This window comes from Lolium rigidum, chromosome 2 (genome assembly GCF_022539505.1).
Source record: "Lolium rigidum isolate FL_2022 chromosome 2, APGP_CSIRO_Lrig_0.1, whole genome shotgun sequence".
NCBI lineage: Eukaryota > Viridiplantae > Streptophyta > Magnoliopsida > Poales > Poaceae > Lolium > Lolium rigidum.
The window spans coordinates 177,164,093-177,189,139 of record NC_061509.1 but is presented as its reverse complement, the minus strand read 5'-3'; the positions used below and the strand labels follow the sequence as shown (position 1 = coordinate 177,189,139).

The 25,047-nt window shown below is 42.8% G+C and overlaps 2 protein-coding genes across 2 annotated transcripts; one reads left to right on the top strand and one right to left on the bottom strand.

Annotated features, from left to right (window-relative positions):
- The first annotated feature begins 9,973 nt into the window (after positions 1-9,973).
- On the top strand, positions 9,974-12,758 carry LOC124692643 (nicotinamidase 1-like). Its single transcript, XM_047226056.1, has 5 exons — positions 9,974-10,147; positions 10,845-11,028; positions 11,190-11,323; positions 11,412-11,597; positions 12,199-12,758. The coding sequence occupies exons 1-5, from the start codon at positions 9,983-9,985 to the stop codon at positions 12,274-12,276; spliced, it is 747 nt and encodes a 248-aa protein (XP_047082012.1). The 5' UTR covers positions 9,974-9,982; the 3' UTR covers positions 12,277-12,758.
- Positions 12,759-13,188: 430 nt separating this feature from the next.
- LOC124692642 (probable E3 ubiquitin-protein ligase ARI8) lies at positions 13,189-20,859 on the bottom strand. The gene is made up of 15 exons (XM_047226055.1): positions 20,689-20,859; positions 19,163-19,287; positions 18,807-18,909; positions 18,397-18,487; positions 17,317-17,489; positions 16,797-16,901; positions 16,627-16,715; positions 15,669-15,776; positions 15,496-15,586; positions 15,324-15,413; positions 14,730-14,777; positions 14,528-14,599; positions 14,339-14,438; positions 14,140-14,266; positions 13,189-13,855 (listed from the first exon to the last, which is right to left on the bottom strand). The coding sequence occupies exons 1-15, from the start codon at positions 20,842-20,844 to the stop codon at positions 13,576-13,578; spliced, it is 1,758 nt and encodes a 585-aa protein (XP_047082011.1). The 5' UTR covers positions 20,845-20,859; the 3' UTR covers positions 13,189-13,575.
- Between the last annotated feature and the right edge of the window lie 4,188 nt (positions 20,860-25,047).

The following is a 25,047-nucleotide window of genomic DNA, read 5'->3' as shown; positions in this document are numbered from 1 at the left end:
CAAACCAGATGGTTTTGTCCATAATATTGCACAGGCATGCTACACACAAACACACAAGGGTGGAAACCCTGTTTGATCATCATTTGGTCATAGACCAAGTGAATCTGGTGAAAATGGCAAAGCATCCAGAGATGAATCAAACTTATGTCCATGGTTATGCCAATCATTCAACTGATAGCATCTTCCAAATGGAAATAGGAAGGAAACCATCCCAGACAATTAAACCATATCTACCAGACTACACTAGCCCTTTTAAAACCATCAGAAAAAGACGGTAAAAATGTTTCTGCCACTATTTTTCAACACCAAAAGCTGCTGGCAATCCAAATGGATCACCCAGCAAGCACATATCCCATCATAGCAAGCCAACAAGGTGGGAGATATCAAAACAGCAGCCAGATGCTGCTCAGGCAAACTCAACCACACACAAAGCATCCAAACAGCAAGTCAAAACCATATATCATCACCCAGAAGGGTTCAAGATAGAGCTAGGGTCCCCAACAATAGTTGGCATCCCTCTAGCTCAAGCATATACATCATAAGAATCATTACTGCAAAGCATTTCATCTCATTTATCCATCCATTCATTCATGATAAGCAATACAGATAAATGAAATAAGCAATTAACCAGCAACAGAAACACTTGCTAAGCATCCAATGGATCACTGCAAGCATAAGCACATGCTTTATCAAGAATTAGCAATCACCAGTACATGGTGAGGTGCTACACAAGCACAAGAATAACCATTAGCAAGCACATATAGGATTACAGTGAGCAGTTATCAAGTAACTGATGATCATATGATCATCATAGCTTGCTAGAGCTTGCTAGAACCAACCAGAGCATCAGTAAATTATAATAGTTACTGAATTATCACAACCAAGTCATAACTGAATTAACAGTAATTGAATAAAAAACTTTATAATTGTATCCAGAAGCACATCAAGAAATTGATGTACCATTGAATCAAGCAACACAAGATGGCACAACAGCACACATCACACATCACTAGCACTTGCACAGGCAAGGATTGCTCAAGGCAATTAGCCAGAGATATAAATTATAGATAAACAGGAATATATAGTGTCACAGCAGCAGCTGGAGCATCATGGCAAGGCCATGAGCATCACAGCATGAGCATGAGCATCACAGATGCAACAATAGCATGGCAATGCCATGAGTATCACAGTAGCTAGAGCACACACATAAGCTTGAGCACAACAAGGACATCAGTTAGGGTAGAACAGCACACACATAAGCACATCAACAACATAGATAGAGCAGCAACAATAGAGCATGGCTAGCAGCAGCAACAGCTCTAGCCATGGCATAAGTGGCCAGGAGCACAAGCATAGCAGCAGCAAGCACAACACAGAAGAAGCATGGCATGGTCAGCACCTCGGAGAGGAGCATAAACGGTGGCATACCTGGAGCTGGACGCTGCGAGCGTGCCATGGCGGCACGGCGGCACACGCCTGGTCGTGGCGGTGCCAGGCCAAGACCTAGCCGTGGTCTACGCCAAGCACATCGCTCCGGCGCACCACCAACGCGCTCTGGACACCACCATGGCGTCCAGGAGCGTCAGCACGGCGAGATCGCCGCGGATCCCGTAACCCTAGACGCAGAAGAGGGGTCGGGGACAAGCGGAGGCGACGCCATCTCCAAATCGACGCGAATGGAAATGATCGGCATCGAGAGGCGGTCCGATTGCGACCCATCTCATCGCTAGGGATCAACGGTGGCGGCCAGGAGACACCGGCGACGGTGACGGTGACACCGAGTCGCATGAGCGTGAAGGGGATTAGGGTTAGGATGAGAGGAGAGAGACGCGAGTGTGTGTGACGGTTGGGCCGAGCCCAACGGGCTGGTCCAACCTAACCGACTCGGTCGATCTGTCTAGTGGGCCCAGGAGGAGCAAAATGGTCTTTTGACCATAAGATTTTAATAAAAATTGAAATTAAAATCTAAAAACCCTAAAATAACTCTAAATCAATAAATAAAAATATGTTGTCGCTTTAAAATTTTGAGAACTATTCAAAACAAATACTTTCATCACAAAATAAACAAATGTTAAAAAATGAATGTGATGAAATAAGATAAAAAATTGAATAAGAAAATATGGAGTTTTTAAAACAATTAAAGGAAGAAGGAAAATTCATAAATATTTTAAATAATTTAGAAATCAAAGAAAATGAATAATTTTTTTGATTAAACATCTCAATACAAATAACCAAGAATTATTTAATAGCTCTTAAGGAGCATTATAAATTGTGCTTATTCGCCACCTCCGACATTAAATAATTAAGCATCGGGAATGGGGAAAAAACCCTAAAAATCAAAAGCATGCATATTTGAATCTTTAACCATTGCCCTTATCGGACAATGATGCTATCTTTCAGAAACAGAGGACGAGGGTCAGTCCAAACAATCCAACTGCACTACCTTGCAGTCACCAGGCAAGTTCATCGCTTGCTCATGTCAATTTGAGTATTTTTATCAAATTACTTGCAAAGTGGTACCATACTTATAACTTTTGCATGAAAAGCAAAAATGTTAATTTCATAACTATGAATATGACTATGTGGTGGGAAATGGAACCATGGTATGAGTATGGTGGAGGTTCCATTGCAATGGGTTTGTATCCATCTGAGATTAACAACAAATGTCATCCAGTGATTCTTGTGCCGTAAGACCCGTGTTAACCATAAGATCTAGAGTGGGACGGAGTAGTCAGTTGTGTTTCTTCCTCTCGTACATCAAGGGATGCGCTTACCATAGCAGTTGTGTCTTGCGAGAACAACCGGTGGGTGGGGATCCCATGTTGGGATTCTTAGCATAGAAAACAAAAAATTCCTACCGCAAGAACGAATAACAAGCCAAGATCTAATCTAGTAGATGGTAGCAACGAGATGAATGTGAGACTAACCCTTGAAGATTCCAAAGCCTACGCGATTAGATCTCGTGGTTGATGTAGTCGATCACTTGCCACTTTCAAAAGCGCGTAGAAGATCTTGACGGTGCCACAGTCGGGCAGCACCTCCTTACTCGGTCACACGTTCGGTGTTGATGACGACGTCCTTCTCCCCGTTCCAGCGGGCAGCGGATGTAGTAGATCCTCCTCGGAATCCCGCCAGCACGACGGCGTGGTGACGGTGGTGGTGGAGATCTCCGGCAGGGCTTCGCCGTAAGCACTGTGGGAGAAATAGGAGGAGGGAGGAGAGGGAAGCTAGGGTTTGGGCGCAGGGTGGTGCTGCCACTTGGGGAGCTAGGGCTGCGACTTGAGGTGCCCTTGGGGTTCCCCTTGGTCCCTTTAAATAGGTGGCCAAGCCCCTTGGGTCGTCCATAAACCTGCCCCCAAGTTTGACTGAGTTCCGACAGGTTTCCGGTTCCGAAAACCTACTCCTACTCGGACTCTTTTGCCAATTCCGAAATTGCATTAAGGAAAGACTTATTTTCCCTTAAGGCAATATGGTTGCACCTATTATGGAACCCTCCGGACTTCCTTAGACATCCCGGGTTGTCCCGGACACTTCCAGAACCTTCCATAATATTCTGGACTATTCCGGTCCTTCCAAAACCTTCTAGAAGCTCCGGTCAAAACACCGGACTTTTCCGAACCTCGGAAAATGACTTCCCATATATGAATCTTATTCTTCGGACCATTCCGAACCTCCTCGTGATGTCTCGGATCCCATTCGAGACTCCGAACAACATTCGAGCTCCATTCCATATTCCATATCTACTTATAATGACATCAAACCTTAAGTGTGTCACCCTACGGTTCGAGAACTATGCGGACATGATCGAGACTCCTCTCCAATCAATAACTAAGAGCGGGACCTGGAGATCCATAATAGCTCCCACATATTCAACGATGACTTCGTGATCGAAAGAACCATTCACATACGATACCGATTCCCTTTGTCACACGATACTTTACTTGTCCGAGGTTCGATCATCGGTATCTCCATACCTAGTTCAACCTCGTTACCGACAAGTACTCTTTACTCGTACCGTGGTATATCATCTCTTGTGACCTAGTCACATGCTTGCAAGCTACGATATTCCACCGAGAGGGCCCAGAGTATATTTATCCGTCATCGGGATGGACAAATCCCACTCTTGATCCATATGCCTCAACTCACACTTTCCGAATACTTAATCCCATCTTTATAACCACCCATTTACGCAATGGCGTTTGATGTAATCAAAGTATCCTTCCGGTGTAAGTGATTTACATGATCTCATGGTCGAAGGACTAGGTAACTATGTATCGAAAGCTTATAGCAAGTTGAACTTAATGACTTGATCTCATGCTATGCTTACTATGGGTGTGTCCATCACATCATTCACCTAATGATATGATCTTGTTATTAATAACATCCTATGTTCATGATCGGAAATCATGATCATCTATTAATCAACAAGCTAGTTAAATGAGAGGCTTACTAGGGACTGCAGGTTGTTTACACAACACACATGTATCAATGTTTCCGGTTAATACAATTATAGCATGGAGTGTAAACATTTATCATGAACACTAAGATATAACAATAACTATTTTATTATTGCCTCTCGGGCATATCTCCAACAGTCTCCCACTTGCAATAGAGTCAATAATCTAGTTTACATTTGTAAAGATATAACACCTTGGCCTTCTTGTGTTTATCATGTTTTGCTTACGAGAGAGGTTTCAGTCAACGGATCCAACACGCTCAGAAACGTATGTATTTTGCAATTCATTTGCGTCTCAACGCATCACTCATTTTCCAAATGAGTCGGCATTAATCATATATGTTCAGTCTTCTGGTGGAACCTTAATTCCGCGGTCCGAAATATGTCACTAATATTGTCACACATAATATAGCTTCAAAGTTCCGACACTATCGGAACTACACCAAGTTCTCAAAGAACTCCTCGACTTAAAACATCCTCGGTCATTCTCAAAACAATGACATACTCGCCTTCGTTTGTAGAATCCGTCACAATATTTAGAACTCATCTAAATCTAGCATAGACTTCTTCTAGCTCATTGTGCTACCTTTTAAACAACACTTAGCCTAATTGAGATTGAAATTTTATTTTTATATGTGACCAAACTAATATCGGTGCAACACCTTACATCGATTTGTTTGTCATTACCCATACAAAACTATATATATATCCTTGGTTCTTCTAAAGCACTCAGAGATATTCTTACTGTTGTCCAATGATAATTACATGAATCATTCTGGTATATGCTCTTAACACTTTAGAGCACAGGACATCTGATTTTGTACATATTATTCGTGATCTAAAATCACTCATGTGTTTTTACTCATCAAGTGTCAAATACACTTAAGTCTTGTTAAACCTTCACATGGAAAAGAACACCTTCTTAATATTTTTATATTGAACTACTTAAATATTCATTCTATGTACTTTAACTTAAACTTATTATGTGTTTCAATCTATCTTCATAGATCTTGATACTAAATACGTTTCAGTCCATATCCTTTCATTGAAGTTAATTCTCAATGAAACCTTTTAATCATATCAAGTACATGATTACATTATTTATAATCAACGATATGTCATCTACATAAAGTATTATAAATATGTCTCAGCGCTCCCACTTAATTTCTTGCAAATGCAAGCTTGTTCATAGTTTCTGATGAAATCATAACTCTTTGATCGTTTCATCCGGTGAAGATTCCAACTCCGTGATACTCACTTCATCGAGTGAAGTTTGTATACCTTTTTAGTATTCTACGGACTAGCAAAACTCTCAGTTGTATCTTGTATACACCTTTAATACACACTTCTGTTAAGTAATGTATTTTACCATCCTACTAGAATATCTCATAAAAGAAATATGTAGCGATTTCTACAACAATCCGCGTAGACTATAAGCATCACTTCATCCACCGTTTGGCCTTGCAATGAAGCAATTGCCCGGTGTCGTTAGAACTAGATTGCTCAGTTCTTGTCGAAGCAATAAAAGGAAGGACACAAGATAGATCTCATGTAGCACATCTTATAGCAGAAATAAAGACATGGTTCATGGTAGTAGACTTATATCTATTGTAAAAGTGGATCGAGTTCAGAATAGGGCAAGCCACTTTTTTTTTGCATGGTAATACGATTCTCATTGATAAATAAAAGACGAGATACAAAGTACGTATACACCGATCTTACAGATCTGGAAAGATAGGATAAACCTATGTGACAAACCAACGCCTATCCATCTTCTTTGGCACCACCGTAGCAGCCACCAAGGAAAAAATGGATAGATCACCTCTTCACACGAGCTCGACGCGGCTCCATCGGCTGATCATCGGCTTTTCGGACCTCCAATGTAGTTTGCCATAGGACAAACCATTACCGTTGAAAGAATCGGATCAGGGCAGCATGTCCCTGGACACGCCATCGAACTCCAGCAGCGGCACCCACGCACGACGATGTCGGAGTAGGGAACCGGAACCATCAGCCTTCAACCACGAACCCACCACAAGGTGCACCATCTTCCAGCTGTCACCAGTGCAGACCACCGTCTGCACGTACTCCTGGACGAACCCTCTCTGCTCCACCTTGGCGCCGGAGACAACGCCGCAGCAACGGGGACAGAGCAGGAGTAAACAACCATCTAATGGAGTCGTCGCCGCCGCCTCGCCGACACCATCCATGAACCCTATGAAAGTGCATGGAGCCCCCATGTGTGGTTTTGGTAATTAATGACAATCCCTATGGACTAATGTTTGCATTGAGTTATATTTGTAGGAGTTGTCCATAAGCAATTCTTGAACCATATGTTGGCTTCAAGGTTGCAATAAGAAGAAATTGATGAAGGATATCAAGTGTCAAGTATGTCTTGAAGATGAAGATGAAGTGAGCCCTCAAGTTATCTCAAGACATCAACATGATGAAGAATGAAGAAATGTTGTGCAAGTTCAAGATGAGCCAACTCGAAGAGACCATATGCTTGAAGCTTGCCATCCATATGGTGTTCATGGATTTGTGAAGATGTGCCGAAGAAGAAGCTCTCCCATGGTGGATTATGGGGGAGCAATCCACAAGACTTCATCAAGCAAGCACAATCAAGAAAGGCGTTTCATCTTGTTGAGGTCAAGATCGTCATCATCGAGCTTAAGTGGAATGCGCAAGTATAAGGTTTGCTCTTGATAGGGTTTCTTTCTCACCGGTCTCATGGTGTAGTTGGAGACCGGTTTATAGTTTAGTTGCCGTACTATCAAGAGGGCTCTCGAGTGAGTAACTCGATTGTATCGTTCGGAGAGAGTTCAAACCTTTGCATTCTTGCATCATCTTTCTTGGTTGTTATTTGGATCTTATCCATGTGATATTTTAGAGCTTGTGCTTATTCTCATGACAAGCTCTAGTTCTTCGAAAACGGATTTCGCATAGATCACTTGTTGCGTTTTCGAGTTTGGTGATTTTCTCGGTTTCTCATGTTGAGGTGTTGCACCTCTAAAAATAATAGAAAATCACCCCCAGCTAGTTTCCATATTTTCAACTAAATTGGTTTCGTCTTAATCCGAGTTTCCAAACTCTAGATATTGTCTTTTGAAGTTTGTCTTCAATTTGTTTTAAAGAAAAAAGGAAAAGGAGAGGAGGGGCAGCCGCCGGAGGCACGGGCGGTACCACCGGCCTCACCATGGCCGGAGCCTCCGGGCTCGGTACCGCCCGCGGTACCGCTAAGGCGCCGAGTGCCTCCGTAAAGCTCCGGGGCTATGGGGAGGTTCGGCGGTACCCGGCCGGTACCATGGCCGGAGGCTCCGGCCTCCCCTCCCTGCCCGCAGCTCGCCTCCCCGCTGCCTCCTGCCTTCTCTGGCCGGTAGTACCGGCCACCAAGGGCCGGTACTACCGGTCCCCTTCTTCCCCGCGCGCAGCACTCCAACGGGCAGAAATTGGGGCATCCTTTTAAGCCCCCTCTCTCTTGTTTTATTACTGCTTGCTTCTTCTTCTTCCTCCTCTCTTCTCAAGCTTTGCTCCACCATTGTTTGTTCATACTTGAGCTTGAGATCTTTCTCCCCAACCAATGATTCTTGCATCTATTTGAGAGAAAGGTTGAGGGGATCTAGATCCACACTTTGACCAAACCAAATCATCTCTTTGTGAGTGAATCTTTGGGATCTAGATCTTGGAGAACTTTGTGTTCTTCTTTTGTTCTTCCTCTCTTATTCCCCCAATAGCTTTTGTAGCTTTGTTGGAATTTGAGAGAGAAGGACTTGAGCATCTTTGTGGTGTTCTTGCCATTGCATTTGGTGCATCGGTTTGAGTTCTCCACGGTGATTCGTGGAAGTGAAAGCAAGAAGGTTGTTACTCTTGGGTTCTTGGAACCCTAGACGGATTCTAGGCCTTTGTGGCGATTTGTTGGGAGCCTCCAATTAAGTTGTGGATGTGTGCCCCAACCTTTGTGTAAGGCCCGGTTTCCGCCTCGAAGGAAATCCCTTAGTGGAACCGTGACCTAGGCCTTTGTGGCGAGGGTCACCGGAGATTTAGGTGAGGCGCCTTCGTGGCGTTCGGTGTGTGGTGTGAGTACCGCATCTTGGGGTGAGGCCTTTGTGGCGTTGGTGTGCATCGAGCAACCACACCTCAAGGTGAGCCTCTTGTGGCGTTCGGGAGCACTAAGCAACCGCACCTCTCCACCGGAGATTAGCACTCGCAAGAGTGTGAACTCCGGGATAAATCATCGTCTCCCGCGTGCCTCGGTTATCTCTATACCCGAGCTCTTTACTTATGCACTTTACCTTGTGATAGCCATCGTGCTTGAAGTTATATATATCTTGCTATCACATACTTGCTTGTATTGCTTAGAATAAGTTGTTGGTGCACATAGGTGAACAATAGTAGTATATAGGCTTTGGGCTTGACAAAGTAAACGCTAGTTTTATTCCGCATTTGTTAAGCCCATCTCGTAAAAGTTTTAAATCGCCTATTCACCCCCCCCCCCTCTAGGCGACATCCGTGTCCTTTCACCCTAAAGCCACCGATCTGAAAGATCGGCAAGCACACAGTGCCACCAACTCCGAGACGCCGCCATGAAGGACAGCGCCGATGTGGGAGAAGAGTTGAGGCAGATTTATTTGCTCGGGCGCCGTTCCCACCACCCCAACGGCGCGCCATGCCAGAGAACTCCTAGCCCTAAGTACCATGCAAAAAACGGGGGCCCCCTCCCTCCTACCGCCGGAGCGGCAAGCGGAAGGAGAGGGGCCCAACGCAGATGCCGTAAATTGGAGCAGGAAATTTTTTCCGCCGCCGCCTGGGAGAGACCGCCGCCTGGGAGAGACGCAGACGCGGAAGACCTAATTTCCGAATAGGGCAAGCCACTGCCTTGCGAAATATGCAAGAGCAAGAGGCCGCATAGGCCATAACGTACTAATGTGTGGTCGGTACAGGGCTGAGGTTTTGTCTCAGGTACTGGAGTATGACCTTCTTGTAAGCCCTGAGATTTAATATAACCACTTTTACCCGTAAAAAACTATTATTTTAAATTAATTATAAACCTAGCCGTGATGGTCCTTTTAAAAAAAATCTATACGCTGGCACCACCGTATTTCCCATGGCGGCTTTTTTCTATTATAAGGAAGAAAACGTATCTGCCGCGCGCACACACGCCACGTTGCATAGACAATACCCAGTCAAGGCACAAGTGTGCTTGGTCTACGCACTACGCTGTGAGATTATCTTCACATTTGTTTTCTCCTTTTTCTTTCAGTTTATGTAGCTGTCGCTCCTGGCTCGGCTCTGGATTGGATCGAGTATGAAACGAAGACATTTGTTGTAGTCGTGGCCGACGTTGCCCTGCCCAGTAGGGATACACAGCCCGATTTTTATTTGTTTTTAAAAAACCCTGTTTTAACCCTGTAGCAAAACCTGCGACTACATATACTCCACAGGCACAGGTCAAACTCAAACCGAATCGCGAGACGTACAGGCCAACCACCCTTCCAGTTCTCACTCGATCCACGCACGCGCATCTCGATGGGCTCCGAAGGCACCTACGACGACGCCGGCGCCGCCGCGATTGACCTGCTCCGCACGGCGGCGCCCGTCCGGCCGGACGCCGACCACCTCCTCACCAGCCGCACGGGGCTCGTCATCGTCGACGTCGTCAACGGCTTCTGCACCGTCGGCGCCGGGAACCTCGTGAGCAGCTCTGCCTCCTCCCTCCCCATCCCTCCGTCTTGTCTCCCCTCCTCCTGACATCTGCTTTCACCTTCTTGGCTTCTTCCTCGGCTCAATCGGCTGACGCTGGCGTGCTGAGAATTAGATTGTCTCCTTCTGGCGTCCGATCTCCCGTTGTTCCTTGGCTTTTCCGTGCCTCCTGGACGAAGCTTGCGTTCTAAAAGTAGGATTTTGGCTGCCTGCCTAGGATGGATGGGGACACGAGTGAACGGACGGGGCCATGGGGATGTCCGCCCGCTGTCCCGCCGCTTCCCGCCTTTGCTTTCTACTGGTACCAGCACCTCTTGGTGTTCTCTTCTGTTTTTGTCTTTCTTGCCCTGAATCTTCACTTCTGTTTTGTTCTATCCCATCAATAGTACATGTCTGTTTTTGGCCGATTCCTTCTGTTTTGTTTCCTCCCATGAATGCCAATCTGGCTGGGTACCCATATTCTCGGCATCCTTCTGTTTTGTTTCCTTCCATTAATGTCAATCTGGCTGAGTCCCCATATTCTCAGCATAGTGTTTATAGCAAAATACAAACTGTACTGCATGCTTTTGTTCTTTTCCTTTATCTGGAAAAGCGTGCAGTTCTCTGTTTCTTCATGCAACACACTGCTCCCCAACACGTTTACTACTGTTGCTTACAATACAAGGTGTTGCCTGTCTTGAATTTGCAGGCCCCTGTTACTCCAAACAAGCAGATAGAGAAGATGGTGGAGGAGGCCGGGAGGCTCGCCAGGGTGTTCTGCGACAGGAACTGGCCCGTCTTCGCGTTCCTCGATACCCACTACCCGGATAAGCCCGAGCCGCCTTTCCCGCCGCACTGTATCATCGGCTCCGGCGAGGAAAATTTTGTTCCAGGTTGATGCAAACACTTTACACTCTCCTTAATTATCTTCAAGCTTCTCGCATGTCATTGTCAGCTTCTATGACTGACTGGCTCTTTCCTGTTGGATTGATGCTTCGCCGAAGCTTACTAGTCCATATTTGGTTTCTGACCAAGTCCAGTCTAACACATGCAGCTCTGGAGTGGTTGGAAAACGATCCCAATGTGACCATCAGGAGGAAGGACTGCATTGACGGTTATCTTGCCTCATTTGAGAAGGACGGGTCCAATGTCTTCGGCGACTGGGTCGCCAAGTTTCAGATCCAAACTGTAAGTGATCGGTCCCGCTCTCTTAATGAAACGGTAAAGAAAATTGTGACTGCGCTTCAGCGTGACTCGTGAATTGGCTTTGGTGCAGGTTTTAGTTGTAGGAATATGTACAGACTACTGCGTTTTGGACTTTGCGAGCTCGACTTTGGCAGCCAGAAATATTGGCAGAGTACCGCCGTTGCAAGATGTTGTGATCTACTCCGAGGGATGTGCTACTTTTGACCTCCCTGTTGAAGTAGCCATGAATATCAAAGGAGCTTTAGCTCATCCACAGGTATATTTTTTTGGATCCTCAACCGCTCATCTAAATGTCTTATCATTTTGTATTAGAAGAGGAATACCGAGAAGGCGCCAAGGCGCATAATACCAAACATGAAACAACCCCGAAAAACGCAAACAAAAAACAGAGCAAACCTGTGGTAAGCTAGCTAAAACAGAAGAAAGAAAGGCAGGAGGGAAAAGAAAAGGTCAGTGCTACTATGCTGCCATTATCTCTAGAATGTGCCAATATCTTCTATGCATGATCACTGATGCTGCAGAGTTCAGCCGGAGAGTGATTAATTGTATATTGCCTTTAGTTAATTCTAGATTCTAGATTTTAGAGGAAGAATACCATGCAAAGCTCTCCAAACAAAAATTTAACATGGTAAATGCATTGTCTTCCTTGCTGTAAATGCACAAATCACCATACATGTTATATGCATTGTTTATCCAGGTTGTGTTCAGCTGTTTTCTTTTCACCTGATTCTTTCTTCCTGGACACAATGGTGGCTGTTTTTTACCTCAGACATCTTCTAGAATGCTTCGTGCGTTATAGGAAAATTATTTCCATTGATAGTCCTTATTGCCAGCTACTTAACTTTCAAATGCTGCAGGATCTTATGCATCACATGGGACTTTACATGGCCAAATCAAGGGGTGCGAAGATAGTTGACAGAATTATTCTTGAATAGTAAAGACTGGATCAATTCATCTAGTCTGACTATACTGTTGTCCTTCAGTCCTTACGTTTATCCGTCTGGTGTGCAATAAAAAGTATGCGGACTTCCTGTTTATTGACAGGTTGTGTGTAATTATCCAGTGGCTAAGATTAACCAGCATTTACCATCCGGTGTGTAGAATAGACATCATTTCCCCCTGTTTTTGGTGTCGCCTAGTTTGTATCTTTTGAGTGCCAAGATTGTGCATCCTGAAAGATGTATCGGTGAACTGCACTTTTGGATAGGAGAAGACCTGGCGCAGGAAGACAATATCAGTCACCACCCACCGGTGTTGAAGAAACTGTCGATATGGAGGATCATCAGCTGGGCGCACAAGCATAGAAACATATCAATGTTAGTGTCCTGTAACCTGATCTGAACAGAAGTTGGTATTAGTGTCTTCCGTTTTGCCATGTATATAAAGTGTTCAGTTTAATAAGCAATTTGTTCAGCCATTTCTCTTGAAAATAATTCTTTCGATGAAGTAAGGATCAACTTAAAGGCCAACAAGGCGCTAAGGTGGCCCTAGCTATATAGAGGCTACTGATCATTGTTCATATCATACAATCTTGTTCAGTCACGAGATTGCCATGGGTTCGCAATTTATTGATCTGCACTGTGTCTGGCTTATGAGGATGCTAAGACTTAAAGCGCCAGGTCCCAAGAAACGGACCAGAGATGCGCTATGAGGAAGCTGGCCACTGCTTGTATGCATTTCAGGGAGCGCATTTACCTCTGCTGATCAACGCTAAGCATTCACGCTTCTTGCATTGATATAGTTCCTGCTAACCCAGCTGCCTCAAAAGGTGCAGACTGTTTATCTTAGCACTCAACTATTATTTTTTTCCGAAAAGGAACAACAAGAAAAGGAAAGACAAGCATAGGTTGTCTAATTGTCCTCAATATGGTCAATACACTATTATTACAATTTTTACAACAGTTATACAACACTACAACAGGTCAATACATCGCCGGCAAACAACCAGCAACACACATCTTAAACAAGACGGACTGGGTCATAGTTATATGTACACACGAACCATGCTACTGGAGTGAGCCTGTGCCACTTGGGCACCGTCAGTTAACAACCAGGAACACGAAAAATCTACTTCTTCCTTTGCTGCCGCTTGCATTGCGGCAATCTTCTATTTCCACCCTATCGTTGTCCCATGCCCCAGAGGCAGGTAACTTCATATGTCACACGCCTCAGGCATACAGGGAAACAGGGGGTTCAAGTCCAATTGAATCCAAATGTTCAAGGCTTGTCAAGAGCTACCGGTGCTGCTGATATTCGCAAACCTGGCAGGTCCTAGCAGACCTAGGGTTTGCAAATGTGCACTGTTCACATGCCCAGATATTACCATCATCCATGCCACGGGTTGAGCTGCCTGACTTGGAGACAGGTGCCTTGTTCTTGCCACTCTTGCTCTTACTGCCAAGGCTCTTCGAACTTACGGCCTTGCTAGATGCAGCATGGCCACTGTGAGGTCCAACGTCATTTAATCCAGACTCCAATGCACGGACCAGGTTCTCGAAATAATTGCGAGTTACACTGTTATTTAGACCGAACTGTTAGGTGAAGATGAGTGGAAAAAAAAATATAGCGATGACATGAGAAGTTACTGAATTAAGGAAAACAAAACCACAAGCTGCCAGATTCCTGCAGCTACACGTATGAAGAAAAGGCCAACACAGAATTACATAGTTGAAACCAGTATCTTTACAAGATTGTAAGAAATGTATTATGATGTTCATACTAAAGATGATGACACCAGTTAGAAAGAAAGTCAGAAACAACAATAATGGGAAATAAAATATAGTAGGATTTGTCAATACCTGGTCAATCCAGCCAATTTTGTACGGAAGTCGTTGAAATCTTTTGATGGGCAGTCTGCATCAAGGTAGATCTGAAGTTCTTTCTCCGCACATTGATGAAGGCGTTCCAAACCTGATTCTGCTTCGCCTGAACAAGCAAAAGATATCCTTTCAGTCATATATACTTTGAAATGGAAGCTACAATAGGAAAAATATGAACCTTGCAGGTATTCAAAGAACTGTCTTTTGGCATGCTCATTGTCTGGAAGGTAATAACCATATGCGTAGGTCCACTTCAATACCCGCCTACACTCAACAATCTGTAAAATAGATTATACTCCCGGTGTGAGACATTCAGGTAACTGAACAGAGTACTGGTGAGGCTTGGGGACTTGAATGTCAATCATACCTGTAACCATGCTTCTATTATGAATTTAAGTTGTGACTCCGGTTGGCTTTGTATGTCACTTAGTTTCTCAAGCTGAAGGCAAACAAATAATGGTCGTTACATGTTAGAGAATTTACCAAAGAAATAATGGCAGTCTATGCCCTGGATGGTATTCCTTTGATAAACACCAAAACAGAGGTGGCGGAAGGCAAATGCCAGCTACCTTGTCATTCTGCAGACTCTGCAGATCCCCAAGCGCCTTTTGCCTCGACTACAGCATAGTTAAAATAATGTGTAAATACAAAAAAATAAGGGTTGCTAGTACATCAATTTTGTAGCATCAATCAAAATACAAAACCAAGAAACAAGAAGTATTTGCACTTTACTTTCATTAACTTAGCTTACTGAAAATTATCATAAATATTCTATTCCACCCTGTGATATTGAGATTTGAGAAACTCGAAACATCCTACACACAACATTGTATCCAATTGTAAAAAACTACCACTGCAACTAAGAACAGATTCCAAGTTGTCTCGTCCTTAGTATGGATATTTGTACACTATGCATTCATAATAGTCATAGGCTCATGGCTGTTGCCAAAGAAAAATTTACAGCATATGTTACCATCCCAAATCCAGGATTATCTCACAAGTCACCACTACATAATAAAAAATTATTCAGTCTTGCATTTTTCAAAGTCACAGGCCTGTGAGCCTGTGGCGTCTTGGCTGCATAGGATTATCTCACAAGTTGCCACTTAAGACCTGATATTAAAGGAGTAGCAATGTTGCTAACTAAGTTCAATATCACTTACGGACTGATTGGCTGCCCATCGTTCATAGTAATGTGTATATCTCTCGAGGGAGTTCTTTGCCATTTCTCTTCTCCTTTCAGAATCGTCAAACTGTTAAAGAAATGTACAATGAATTAGCTAAATTATTTATTAATACTATAAATTTGATGCTCAAGATTAGTTGAACCATTACCGCTCCCTCTTGCCGTGCTGCCTCATAGCGATTACAAGCATAAAAGCCACCTGTCCTCTCCCCATGATCAGACCATGGACCAAGACAAAGCCTGCAATCACAGTATAAATGTGTCAACTATCTGAAATGGCAAAAATTATAAGCAGAACTGTAGCAAAAATGTGATTGTGTACCAGCAAAATTCAAATTTACATGGCGGTGTGCAGGTAATGTGCATGCAACCCTGGTTTTTTTCAATAGGGCGCTTACACTTTGGACAAGGCTTCGAATTAGCTAATATCCTGCAAAAAATAACCAGCATGTGATGAAGAAAGAAAAAGGTATAGCTTATAGTCAAAACAACTCAAAACAAAAATGCAATATATCTGTGCAGATGCATCATTTTATTGACTGAAGTATTAAGGCTGTTATGAAATTGCACAAAGTTTCTATCGCCTAGAAGCAGCAGCGTGGATGGATCTGCTCAGGAAGAGGGCAAGGGTGGTGGGGAGTGAGCACGTGAGTTGCAGCACCCAGGGAAGACATCGGAAAAAAAAAAGTTTGCCTAGGAGGAGAGAGAGCAACCTAAGCATAGGCTTTCATGCCATGTTAGGGAGATGCATATTGTATCCCCATGAGGCCACAGGCCAGTATATATGCACGTACAGGTGAGGAAAATATGCGGAAAAACCCTTATGCAACAGGGATATTACACAACTGATATATGGAAACTATGTAGATCTCTTAGACATTCGACCCTAAAAGAAGGATACAGATTATAAAGAAGTAAAGAACACTAGAACGGGAGAAAAGGAACAAATCTAGAGAAGCCTGAAATAGATATGTGAGATTGGAAAAAAGGTTTGCAGTCCTATTTTCGTATTTACAGCAAGCCTTTTTTCAAGAAACTTAGTTTGGAAGAAATGCAGTAAAGTGGAGTTTCAAAAGAGCAGTAAGAATACTAAGCAATAGGGAAGTGGACAAAATGAGCAAATAGATTATAGAGTGGCACAACTTGTTAGTAACAACTGTGCTTGTTATTCCATTAGCAATTAAATATGGTAACTTGATTGACATGACAAACAATGCTGATTTAGCAGAAATCGACAACACAGTTGGAAGTACAGAAGAAATACGTTATCTTTTCCATACCAATTCATATTTTCGGACTCTGCACTGTTCTTGAGAACCCATTTTGAAACTGTGGAACAGTCCACAGGGCGATGAGCTTCCTCGGTACACTGCCAATTTTGTCATGCAACTTCTCATTTTGAAGTTCTACTGGACATATAACAAAATAAGCTACATCAAGAAATACTCACATTCCAACAGAACCCGTAAGAACAGCCACAAGAAACATCATAGCTGCCACCACCCACGATAAATTCGACAGCATACTCACAGCCAGGAGCAGGACACCATTTTGTCTGCACAACATAACGACACGAAATAAGAAACAAAGTATAATCAATAGGTAAGAGTAGTCAACTGTGATCTAGACAAGATTTAACCATTCCTTTTGCAGTTATCAGCACTAATTACCAAATAATCACGGCAGTCCAAATATTGAAAAAAATGAAATTCTGACATGTCTAATTGTGATAAATGTTAAATCAAATACAAAGGAGAGAATACCAGAAAATAGGGTGAATGTAAGGTACAAATTCTTTTATTTTTTTAATCCTCTGCCCTTCTCCAACTAATGCTAAGTAAAAAATAGAATTCAAAAGAAAATCATGGAAACCCACCCAAATATTATTTCAGCATTTTCTTTGAGGTGAATATTATTTCAGTACTGAACTGCTTAAATTACGGTCAACATCCCTCTAAATACAGACTTACTTTTCTATTATCTTCAATGTAAGATCTGCAAAGATAGCGTTCATACTTTCCCTTATCCTCGTCACTAGCTAACAAATTAACCATATCTTGTCCAACAGCAGCAGCACAGGATGGATCGGGACATCTCAACATCAAACATCCTGGGCCATCATTTATAGCTGTGCTAATATAGCCTGTCAGTGAGAAAAAAAAATCAGCACTAACTAAACATTAGAGCTAAAAACTCCTAACATTGAATTTGATAACAAGAAAATTTTGAATAAAAGGATAGGGGAAAGTGGAACTATTCCATGAATTGATGGAGGAAAAACTCAAATCGTTCATGGAATATACCACAGAGGCATACAGACTGCGTAAAAAAATCTAAAAAGGGACCAACTGGCAACAAGAGAACTATGATGAATCGCAATCAAACACCGCGGAATACTGATGTGTTTTGACACAAATTTTGATTTGTAATGAATCATTCATGATTTCTAGTCAAGTGGCCAAGACAAAATATAGAATGCTGAACTGGAAACCAACGGACTTTTATCTACTCAATTTCAAATGGTTCAACTAGATACTACACTAACAATTAAATACATAATTCTAAATGGCTAGATCTTAGAACATTCAAATATAGCACAGATGAGTGTTATATCAGAGACAGAACAAAAAGTGATAGTATGCGCCTCAGAAATGAGAACCGCAAGAAGATTGTTATCAGTTTTAAAAAGAGCATGGCAAAACTAGTTAAGATTGCAACATTAACATTACGGCTTGCAACCTATAATAACAAAAACAAAAGTAAAATACATTGTACATATTTATGCATGCCTTGAATTGCCAGCAGCATTTGTCTAAATAAACACAAATTCAGGAAAGACATCCCGTAATATGCCCAGGTATTCAATTTTTGATCGAGGGAAAATATGCCCACATGCAGCTATGGGAAACATCTGTGTTCAGCAGTTCAATCACAAGAAAAAACAAGAAATAACTTGTAAATAGTTAGGCACTAAAGTGTATATATTGTAAAATCATCTACGCAAGGGTAACGTAAAGACCATCCAAAGAAGGGGTAATAAAAGAACAAACCTCTCCAACATACACCACAGAAAGGATGCCCACATGAAGCAGCACTCATTGACTCACGTGGACAGCTTTCGAAACAAATCCCACATGAAAGCTGTTAAAGGACAAGTCATGTAATAAGTGAAGTATATACAAATGACCAACATGTGATGGAAATGTTTTCATTAGCATGTCTAGAAGACTAGAACATAAAAGCCCATGCCAGTTTGCCGGAAGCATTTAACAGAACAAGCTTATTTTTCAACATTTTCTCCAGCAGAATACAGGTTAACAGGCAGGCCATATTAACTTCACGAGTGGCTAAGACATATACAGGCAATGTACTAGTATCGTCCTCAGCTGCAAGAATGCTATATTATCCAAATGGGGGTTCTCAGGCAACAGAGCAAACATATTCAAATAGTGGGCCTTACTTCTCTTTCATTTGGCATTTCAATTTGCTTCTCCGGTAAACCAACAGCAGTACGGACTCGTGCTTCATCAACAAACCACTCATCATGTACCTTACTAACGCTCCTGCAAAAAGAAACTTTATAATGCCTTTACAGTAAAGAAATGTCATGAGCTGCACAAATTAAATACCACCATCTACAGAAGCTGTGACCAATAAGAAGATAAGCTCTGAGATTTGCAAACTGGGAAGGGCAAAAGGACGTAGGATCTTAATATGACAGTGTCTCGATGGCCCACCTTTATTTTGTGCTTGAACTTGGATAAAAAAATATTACTTAATTATGTAACTACCATGCCAAATGTTGATGCCTATTACCAGTTATAACTGCGAAGAAGGGCACATGCTTCTGCTTTTGAGATTGAAAGAACAGTTGAAACCCGATTCATGTCATCTGCTTGATGTTGCTTTATGTCATCTTCACTCAGCACACTGTAGTTTTGCTGGAATTTAAACAAGAGAACAGTGATAAGATAAACAGAGCAATAAGGTTAAATAAAAAAATCAAAGAACCACATAAATCGAATATCACCAGTTCAAGTTCATGGCAAGGTTAACAGAATATAATAATTGCTAAACAAACCAAATTCCTTCTGCAGTAAAATATGATACTCCCTCCAGCACAAATTTAACTAGTATGCCAAATCAAGGTAAAAGGATGAGAGAAAAATAGAATTTATTTTTGGTTGTGTTCTCCATGCCCGGGAAGGAATTTGCCATAAACAAACGATATCCAGTATACTATTCAACGTCATAGAACACATGTGAGCATGCACGCAGCAAATAAAGAGGGAAAAACACTACATCTGTTGATCACTAAAAACATGATAGCCAAATCTTGGAGGGGACTTGCGATGTGTGTCAAATCTTCCCAATCAAACAAAAGAAACAATATCATGAGGAGGGTGGAGGGAGTGGAAACTGAAGGACGGGGAGTGAAAGAGAAAGGAAGAAGTGCAAAGTTAAACACTTCTTTTATCATAGAAACTTCCTAGAGGCTAGATTGCTCCAGTCTTTGTAAATGCTTTAGTGCTCCAAGTCGAAAAGAATGAAACTCTTCTACGCACTTGTTATAACTTAATAGCATCATCCAAGATGTACGCCAACATTAAGTTAACTATGTCCTTCCATACATTATTCACTGACTAGAAGAGTAATTTTTCGGGTTACATGATTGCATAAGCAAGAGCCCAGCCTTTTGTACTCTATGTTAAGCAACATTGCACAACACACTAACAGCTCCAATCGAATCAGCAACCTTCAGGGCACATCATCAAAACCTAGATTCAGAAAGCATACTATCCTTGCGTCAGAGAAGCAGATCAGTACATGTCTTATACATATTCTCGCTGATTAACTCCTTAGTTCAGAAAGTTTGGCTGTGCATACTTTTCTACGCTCCTACTCGAAATGATGTTCTCCCTCTCATGCTGCATTTACACGACACTTACCAATAACAAAAATGGAATCACAACCGACGCGCAATGCGCCAAACCATGAGTTGCGTGCTACAACTCAAAATCAATGTGCACGGCAGGACACCGGTTGCATCTCGCAAAAGCACAATTCTGCATGCCTAGACGATTGACCAAAAGCAACCTACCCGGATCAGCTTCCATGAATACCAATCCAGCAAATACTACCAACCAAAACAGTCTATATCACTCAACCAGTCACATTCCTACCCGAGAGCATACATACAGACAGACATCTTATCGTTCCGGAACAAACAGAACCGCTGACGCATCGCTACCGGATCTCCCATTTCGACTATGTCGAGTAGGCAGCAAACTGTAGAGCGATGAGACCGATCGGGCGCGCGGGGGGCACCAATCGATGATCACCTGCTGCCTGTGCGAGATGAGGTCGTCGGAGTCGTCCGAGTCGTGATCGGCGAAGTCGTAGTCCGCGTCCCCGTCGTCGCTGAGGGCGAGGCCCGCCTCGCCGCCGCTGTAGAAGTCCTCGTCGGCAGAGTCGCGCGTGTCGTCCTCCGAATCCATTTCCGCCGCCGCGCGCGCCGGAGCCTCGGGAGCGGCCCGGATCGGGCGGATCGGAGCGACGCCCCGCCGCTGCGAGGAACCGGCCGGGCTCGGATTCGTCGGAGCGGCGGGGCGGGGGTAAAGGGGTGGAGAGGAGGAAGACGTGGAGGGGGAAGAGAATGTGTGGATTCGCTCGGGTCGGGTGTGGACGAAGCCCCGAGCTCTCTCTCTCTCTCTCTCTCTCTCTCTCTCCTTCTTTGTTTTTTTTTTCCGCACGTTTTCTTTCTCGCGTCGCGTGACGTCTGTCTAATTTCTATTTTCTACCTTCTTTCTTTACCGCTGTTTTCAGACAGAACCTCTTTTTACCCTTTCGGGTGAAGGAAAAAGGAATCTTCACTGACACAGGATACTCTGCGTCACCCTTTTACGCCCCAATGCCTTGCGTTTTATTTTACCCTACTACTTGGCACACCACGCTTCGGGTCAACAGGATTTTGACGCTTGATGTGTTTGTGTTTTAACTTTACTAGTGGTTGGGGCGCCCCATGGAACGCCTCCTCGCCGGACCGGCGAAGTCCAATCAACGGTTCAAATCTTTTCATCGGTACCCGTCAACTCAAGTCATCTTGGACACACAATAATCTCATATCAACATGTTTCTGCTCCCTCACCAATAACTGAGATTGTGGTTGTGTTTGGTTTCTGATTGATTTCCATAATATGTTACTTAAAAAAAACTTGTTTATAGAATTATAGCAATGCTTACCAGAAAACAAGTGTACATTTGATTTTTCTTGACGAAAGTACAAAAATCGGTTGATACAGGTAACGATCATTACATAGTTCATTTTACATACAAGTTTGAAACAATGCTTGAACAAAAACTGTCCTTAACTCACAACCAGGTAGAAACCTCGTCATAGGAAAATCCAGTGTTCAGATGAAGCTCCACCGACTTCTTTTCGTGTCATCCTGATGATGAGCTCAATGCTTTCCGTGGCACTGCCTAGAAAATTCTCTTTGTTTGCTTATGTAAATCTTAGCCATGCAAACCCCACTTTGTTTTCCATAGCATGTCACCTGGTATCATAGGAATATATTTGTTTATGCACACTAAGATATATTGTCACTCTAGAACTGCAATCATATCATACATTCATACTCCCTCCGTCTCAAAATGTAAGGCGTCTAAGATTTAGCCAAAAGTCAATATCTTCTAAGTTTGACCAAGTTTATACGATAAGGTACAATATCAAATGGATATTTTTGAGAAATTATACTTTTAGATGAATCTATTGATATTAATTTGGCATTATGAATGTTTGTATCTTTACATATAAATTTGGTTAAACTTAAAATATGTTGACTCTTTGTGTTCGGGAAGATGATGCACGGTCACTCCTAGATGTAAGAAAGGTTATAATTTTTTGCTTAAGAACAAATCAAGCTGATTGTAAGTGGACATTTTTAATTAGCTAATCCGATGATTTTTTCAGCTCTGAAAACATAATCAAATTGCAAACAAAAGGGCGGCAAATTGTCAAATCCCCTGAAAGCATAGCAAGAGGTCATTTAGTCGGTACAAAAGTGGGTCAAAACAACACATCCATGGCATTCCTGCATTAGTGTTGGGGCCTATCGACTATTTTTCCTAAGAACAAATCTAGACTGAACTCTTGGCCCTCCTAACCATCCATTTACCAATGAAGCAATAGACAATATCTATATAATGGTATAAAAGATCTACTGGCAGAATTTCTTCTCAGCATTGTCAAAATTGCATCTCTACTTACACCGAGCAAAGGTCCTATTGCTGAAGCTTCAGAACAGGAAAAGCAATAACACCCCTTATGCTAGCAAAGTTTGTCGACAACATTGCTAGCCGGTCGATGCCAAGGCCCTATAAGTTCAAAGGTTCCACACAAATTATTTCGCACAAGCCACATAATTTAATAATAAATGACAAATAGTTGAGTGAAAACTTGCTAGAGATAAAATTAGACCGCCTGAAAAAACAATTGCAGACAATTTTAAGGATCATACCATTCCAGAAGAAGGTGGCATCCCCATATCCCAAAGAAGTCAGGAAATCTTCACCCAAGGAAACTTCATACGAATACTCGTCACCACCCCGCTTACCATTGGCAAATTTAACCTTCTTACCCATTGCAGCACGTTTAGCTTTGCGCTGTTTTATTTGATTTTCAAAATGACTTCTCTGTCACAGAAAATGATGTGATCTTTACAATCTAGAATAGCGAAACAAGTTTATACACAACTGGAGACATGGATGTACTTCAATTAGCTACACGCCTACACCAAACATGCCTTGTTATTCAGGAGTATACTTTCTCTAGGATGCACCGTATATATTTTTCATTACAAATGTTTTATGTGTACAAAAGTTTGGAAAATTTTAGCAACAGCGAGGGACTTACGGATCAACATTCCATTTAATAGAATGAAGTTCTTCTCGCTCAAGAATTCTTCTGTGGTAATGTGAAGGAGAATAATATGGAATCTCAAAAAGGAAACATAATGCAGTGCGTATCAAAATCGATGGAAAGTCATGCAAATCGTGTAAGATGGGATCATTTTAATAGAATACCATTAGATTTATTCCAAGAATACATCTGTATGCCACTGAAAACTGATCCAAACACTCCCACCATTGCCATTAAGTCAATACTTCTTTTTCACCAGATACTCCTGAAATATTAAGGAGAAAATTTAATGTCAACAACAAACAAGCAATCAAATAATTTTTAGATGCAAGTAGAACAAACTAAACTGAAGTTGTCAGTTTCCATTTGATACAAAGGTTAGTTACTAGCCGAACATGTGACTGGTAGTACATTATACTGACAAAAAAAACTCATGGAGTAACCCATGCACCTTGGACAGTGGCCTTACAGTTTTGCCTAGATCCACCCCAAATCTGATGATGAAATAGTTATCTTGCCAGCGACATGAGAGATTGCTTCCATTGCTCCTTTCTAACCACATTTAAGAAAAAATATAGGGAAAGTCTCTGCGAAGCACAAGTTCAGACAATGAACTCATATCCATGGTTATAGTGAAATAAACTCTGATCCAATGGAACACTGGAGTGCTGTTGAAATCACCTTTCCCCATTATTCAATTTGCTTCATAGCTGGAGAGCTGGAGATCACACGGCAAACGCAAGAATGGAAACATTACTGCAGCCATGCTACTCTTCTACAATCAGATAAAGGTACCAGATATCGTTGTACCTCTTTGGCTGCAGCTGAGAAGGAGCCCGGGCGTTGGATGAACGTTGATAGCTACCTTGACAAGGTCAATCTGATGTTGTGCGGCCATATGTGAGCTCCACATCTGAATCCTAGAACCAAATTCCTAGAACTGGTCAGCAGAAGATCCAAGACCGAAAATATACGCCAAGAAACAAAAAATGTAGACACTACAATCCAGAATCAGGACATCTATTGGCTGCTCCCTTCCGAGGCCGAGGAGCTCGATGCCGCCTGGTTCTCCATGCAGACCTCATGCTCCACCTCCGCCATGGCTCCCATCTACCACCGCCTCGTCACCATGGCAACCTGGCAGGACAAAATCACCCTTGCGAAGGCGATGAGGCCAAGGAGGTAGAGGGTGGCAACACGGCAAAAAGCGGTGAGGTGGGTGAGGCGTAGCTCGGCTGGCGGGCATGGGGAAGGACGCACTGACCACCGCGCGCCATTCCCCGCCGCCGGCTACAGGCTCGTCGTGCTACTTCCGATAGCCGCCGCCGACAGGAACAGAGGGACGGGAAAGAAAACAGGGTTTGGGAGGTGGAGTAAAAGTTTCGCGGGTCTTTTTTGTCGCTCGCGTGCAGTACAAATCGACGACACGGTAGTACAAGTCCCAAAGGTGTCTTTTTTGCCTGGCACAGACCACAAAGATCCTTTTCCATGGCAGATGGGTCTTTTAGCGTACGAGATGGACACAATTACTTGTACAGAGTTGTACTCAATGCCTATGTTGTTCATTAGCTTACTACGACGTGCTTAACCATGATCACTTTGTGTCTTGTCCCTTGCTCTTTGTTCACATTCTCAACTTGTGTTGCGTCCCTTCACCAACCTAAGATTGTAGTGTATGACGTGTATCTGCTGAAAATATTAGCAATTCTCCCCATGATTAGTACATACAAACAGTTGATAAATGTCGGTGTTGGGGAAACGGAAACCCAGACCGATAGAG

Excerpts from the sequence above, each read along its gene's own strand:
- LOC124692642 (XM_047226055.1), bottom strand. The coding sequence starts at position 20,844 with ATGGATTCGGAGGACGACACGCGCGACTCTGCCGACGAGGACTTCTAC. Across the intron at positions 18,910-19,162 it reads CTTCTTCGCAGTTATAACTG|GAGCGTTAGTAAGGTACATG; the intron begins GTAATAGGCATC and ends TTCTTTTTGCAG. Across the intron at positions 14,267-14,338 it reads GTTCTTTGAATACCTGCAAG|GCGAAGCAGAATCAGGTTTG; the intron begins GTTCATATTTTT and ends TTGCTTGTTCAG.
- LOC124692643 (XM_047226056.1), top strand. The coding sequence starts at position 9,983 with ATGGGCTCCGAAGGCACCTACGACGACGCCGGCGCCGCCGCGATTGAC. Across the intron at positions 11,029-11,189 it reads CGAGGAAAATTTTGTTCCAG|CTCTGGAGTGGTTGGAAAAC; the intron begins GTTGATGCAAAC and ends TAACACATGCAG. Across the intron at positions 11,598-12,198 it reads GAGCTTTAGCTCATCCACAG|GATCTTATGCATCACATGGG; the intron begins GTATATTTTTTT and ends CAAATGCTGCAG.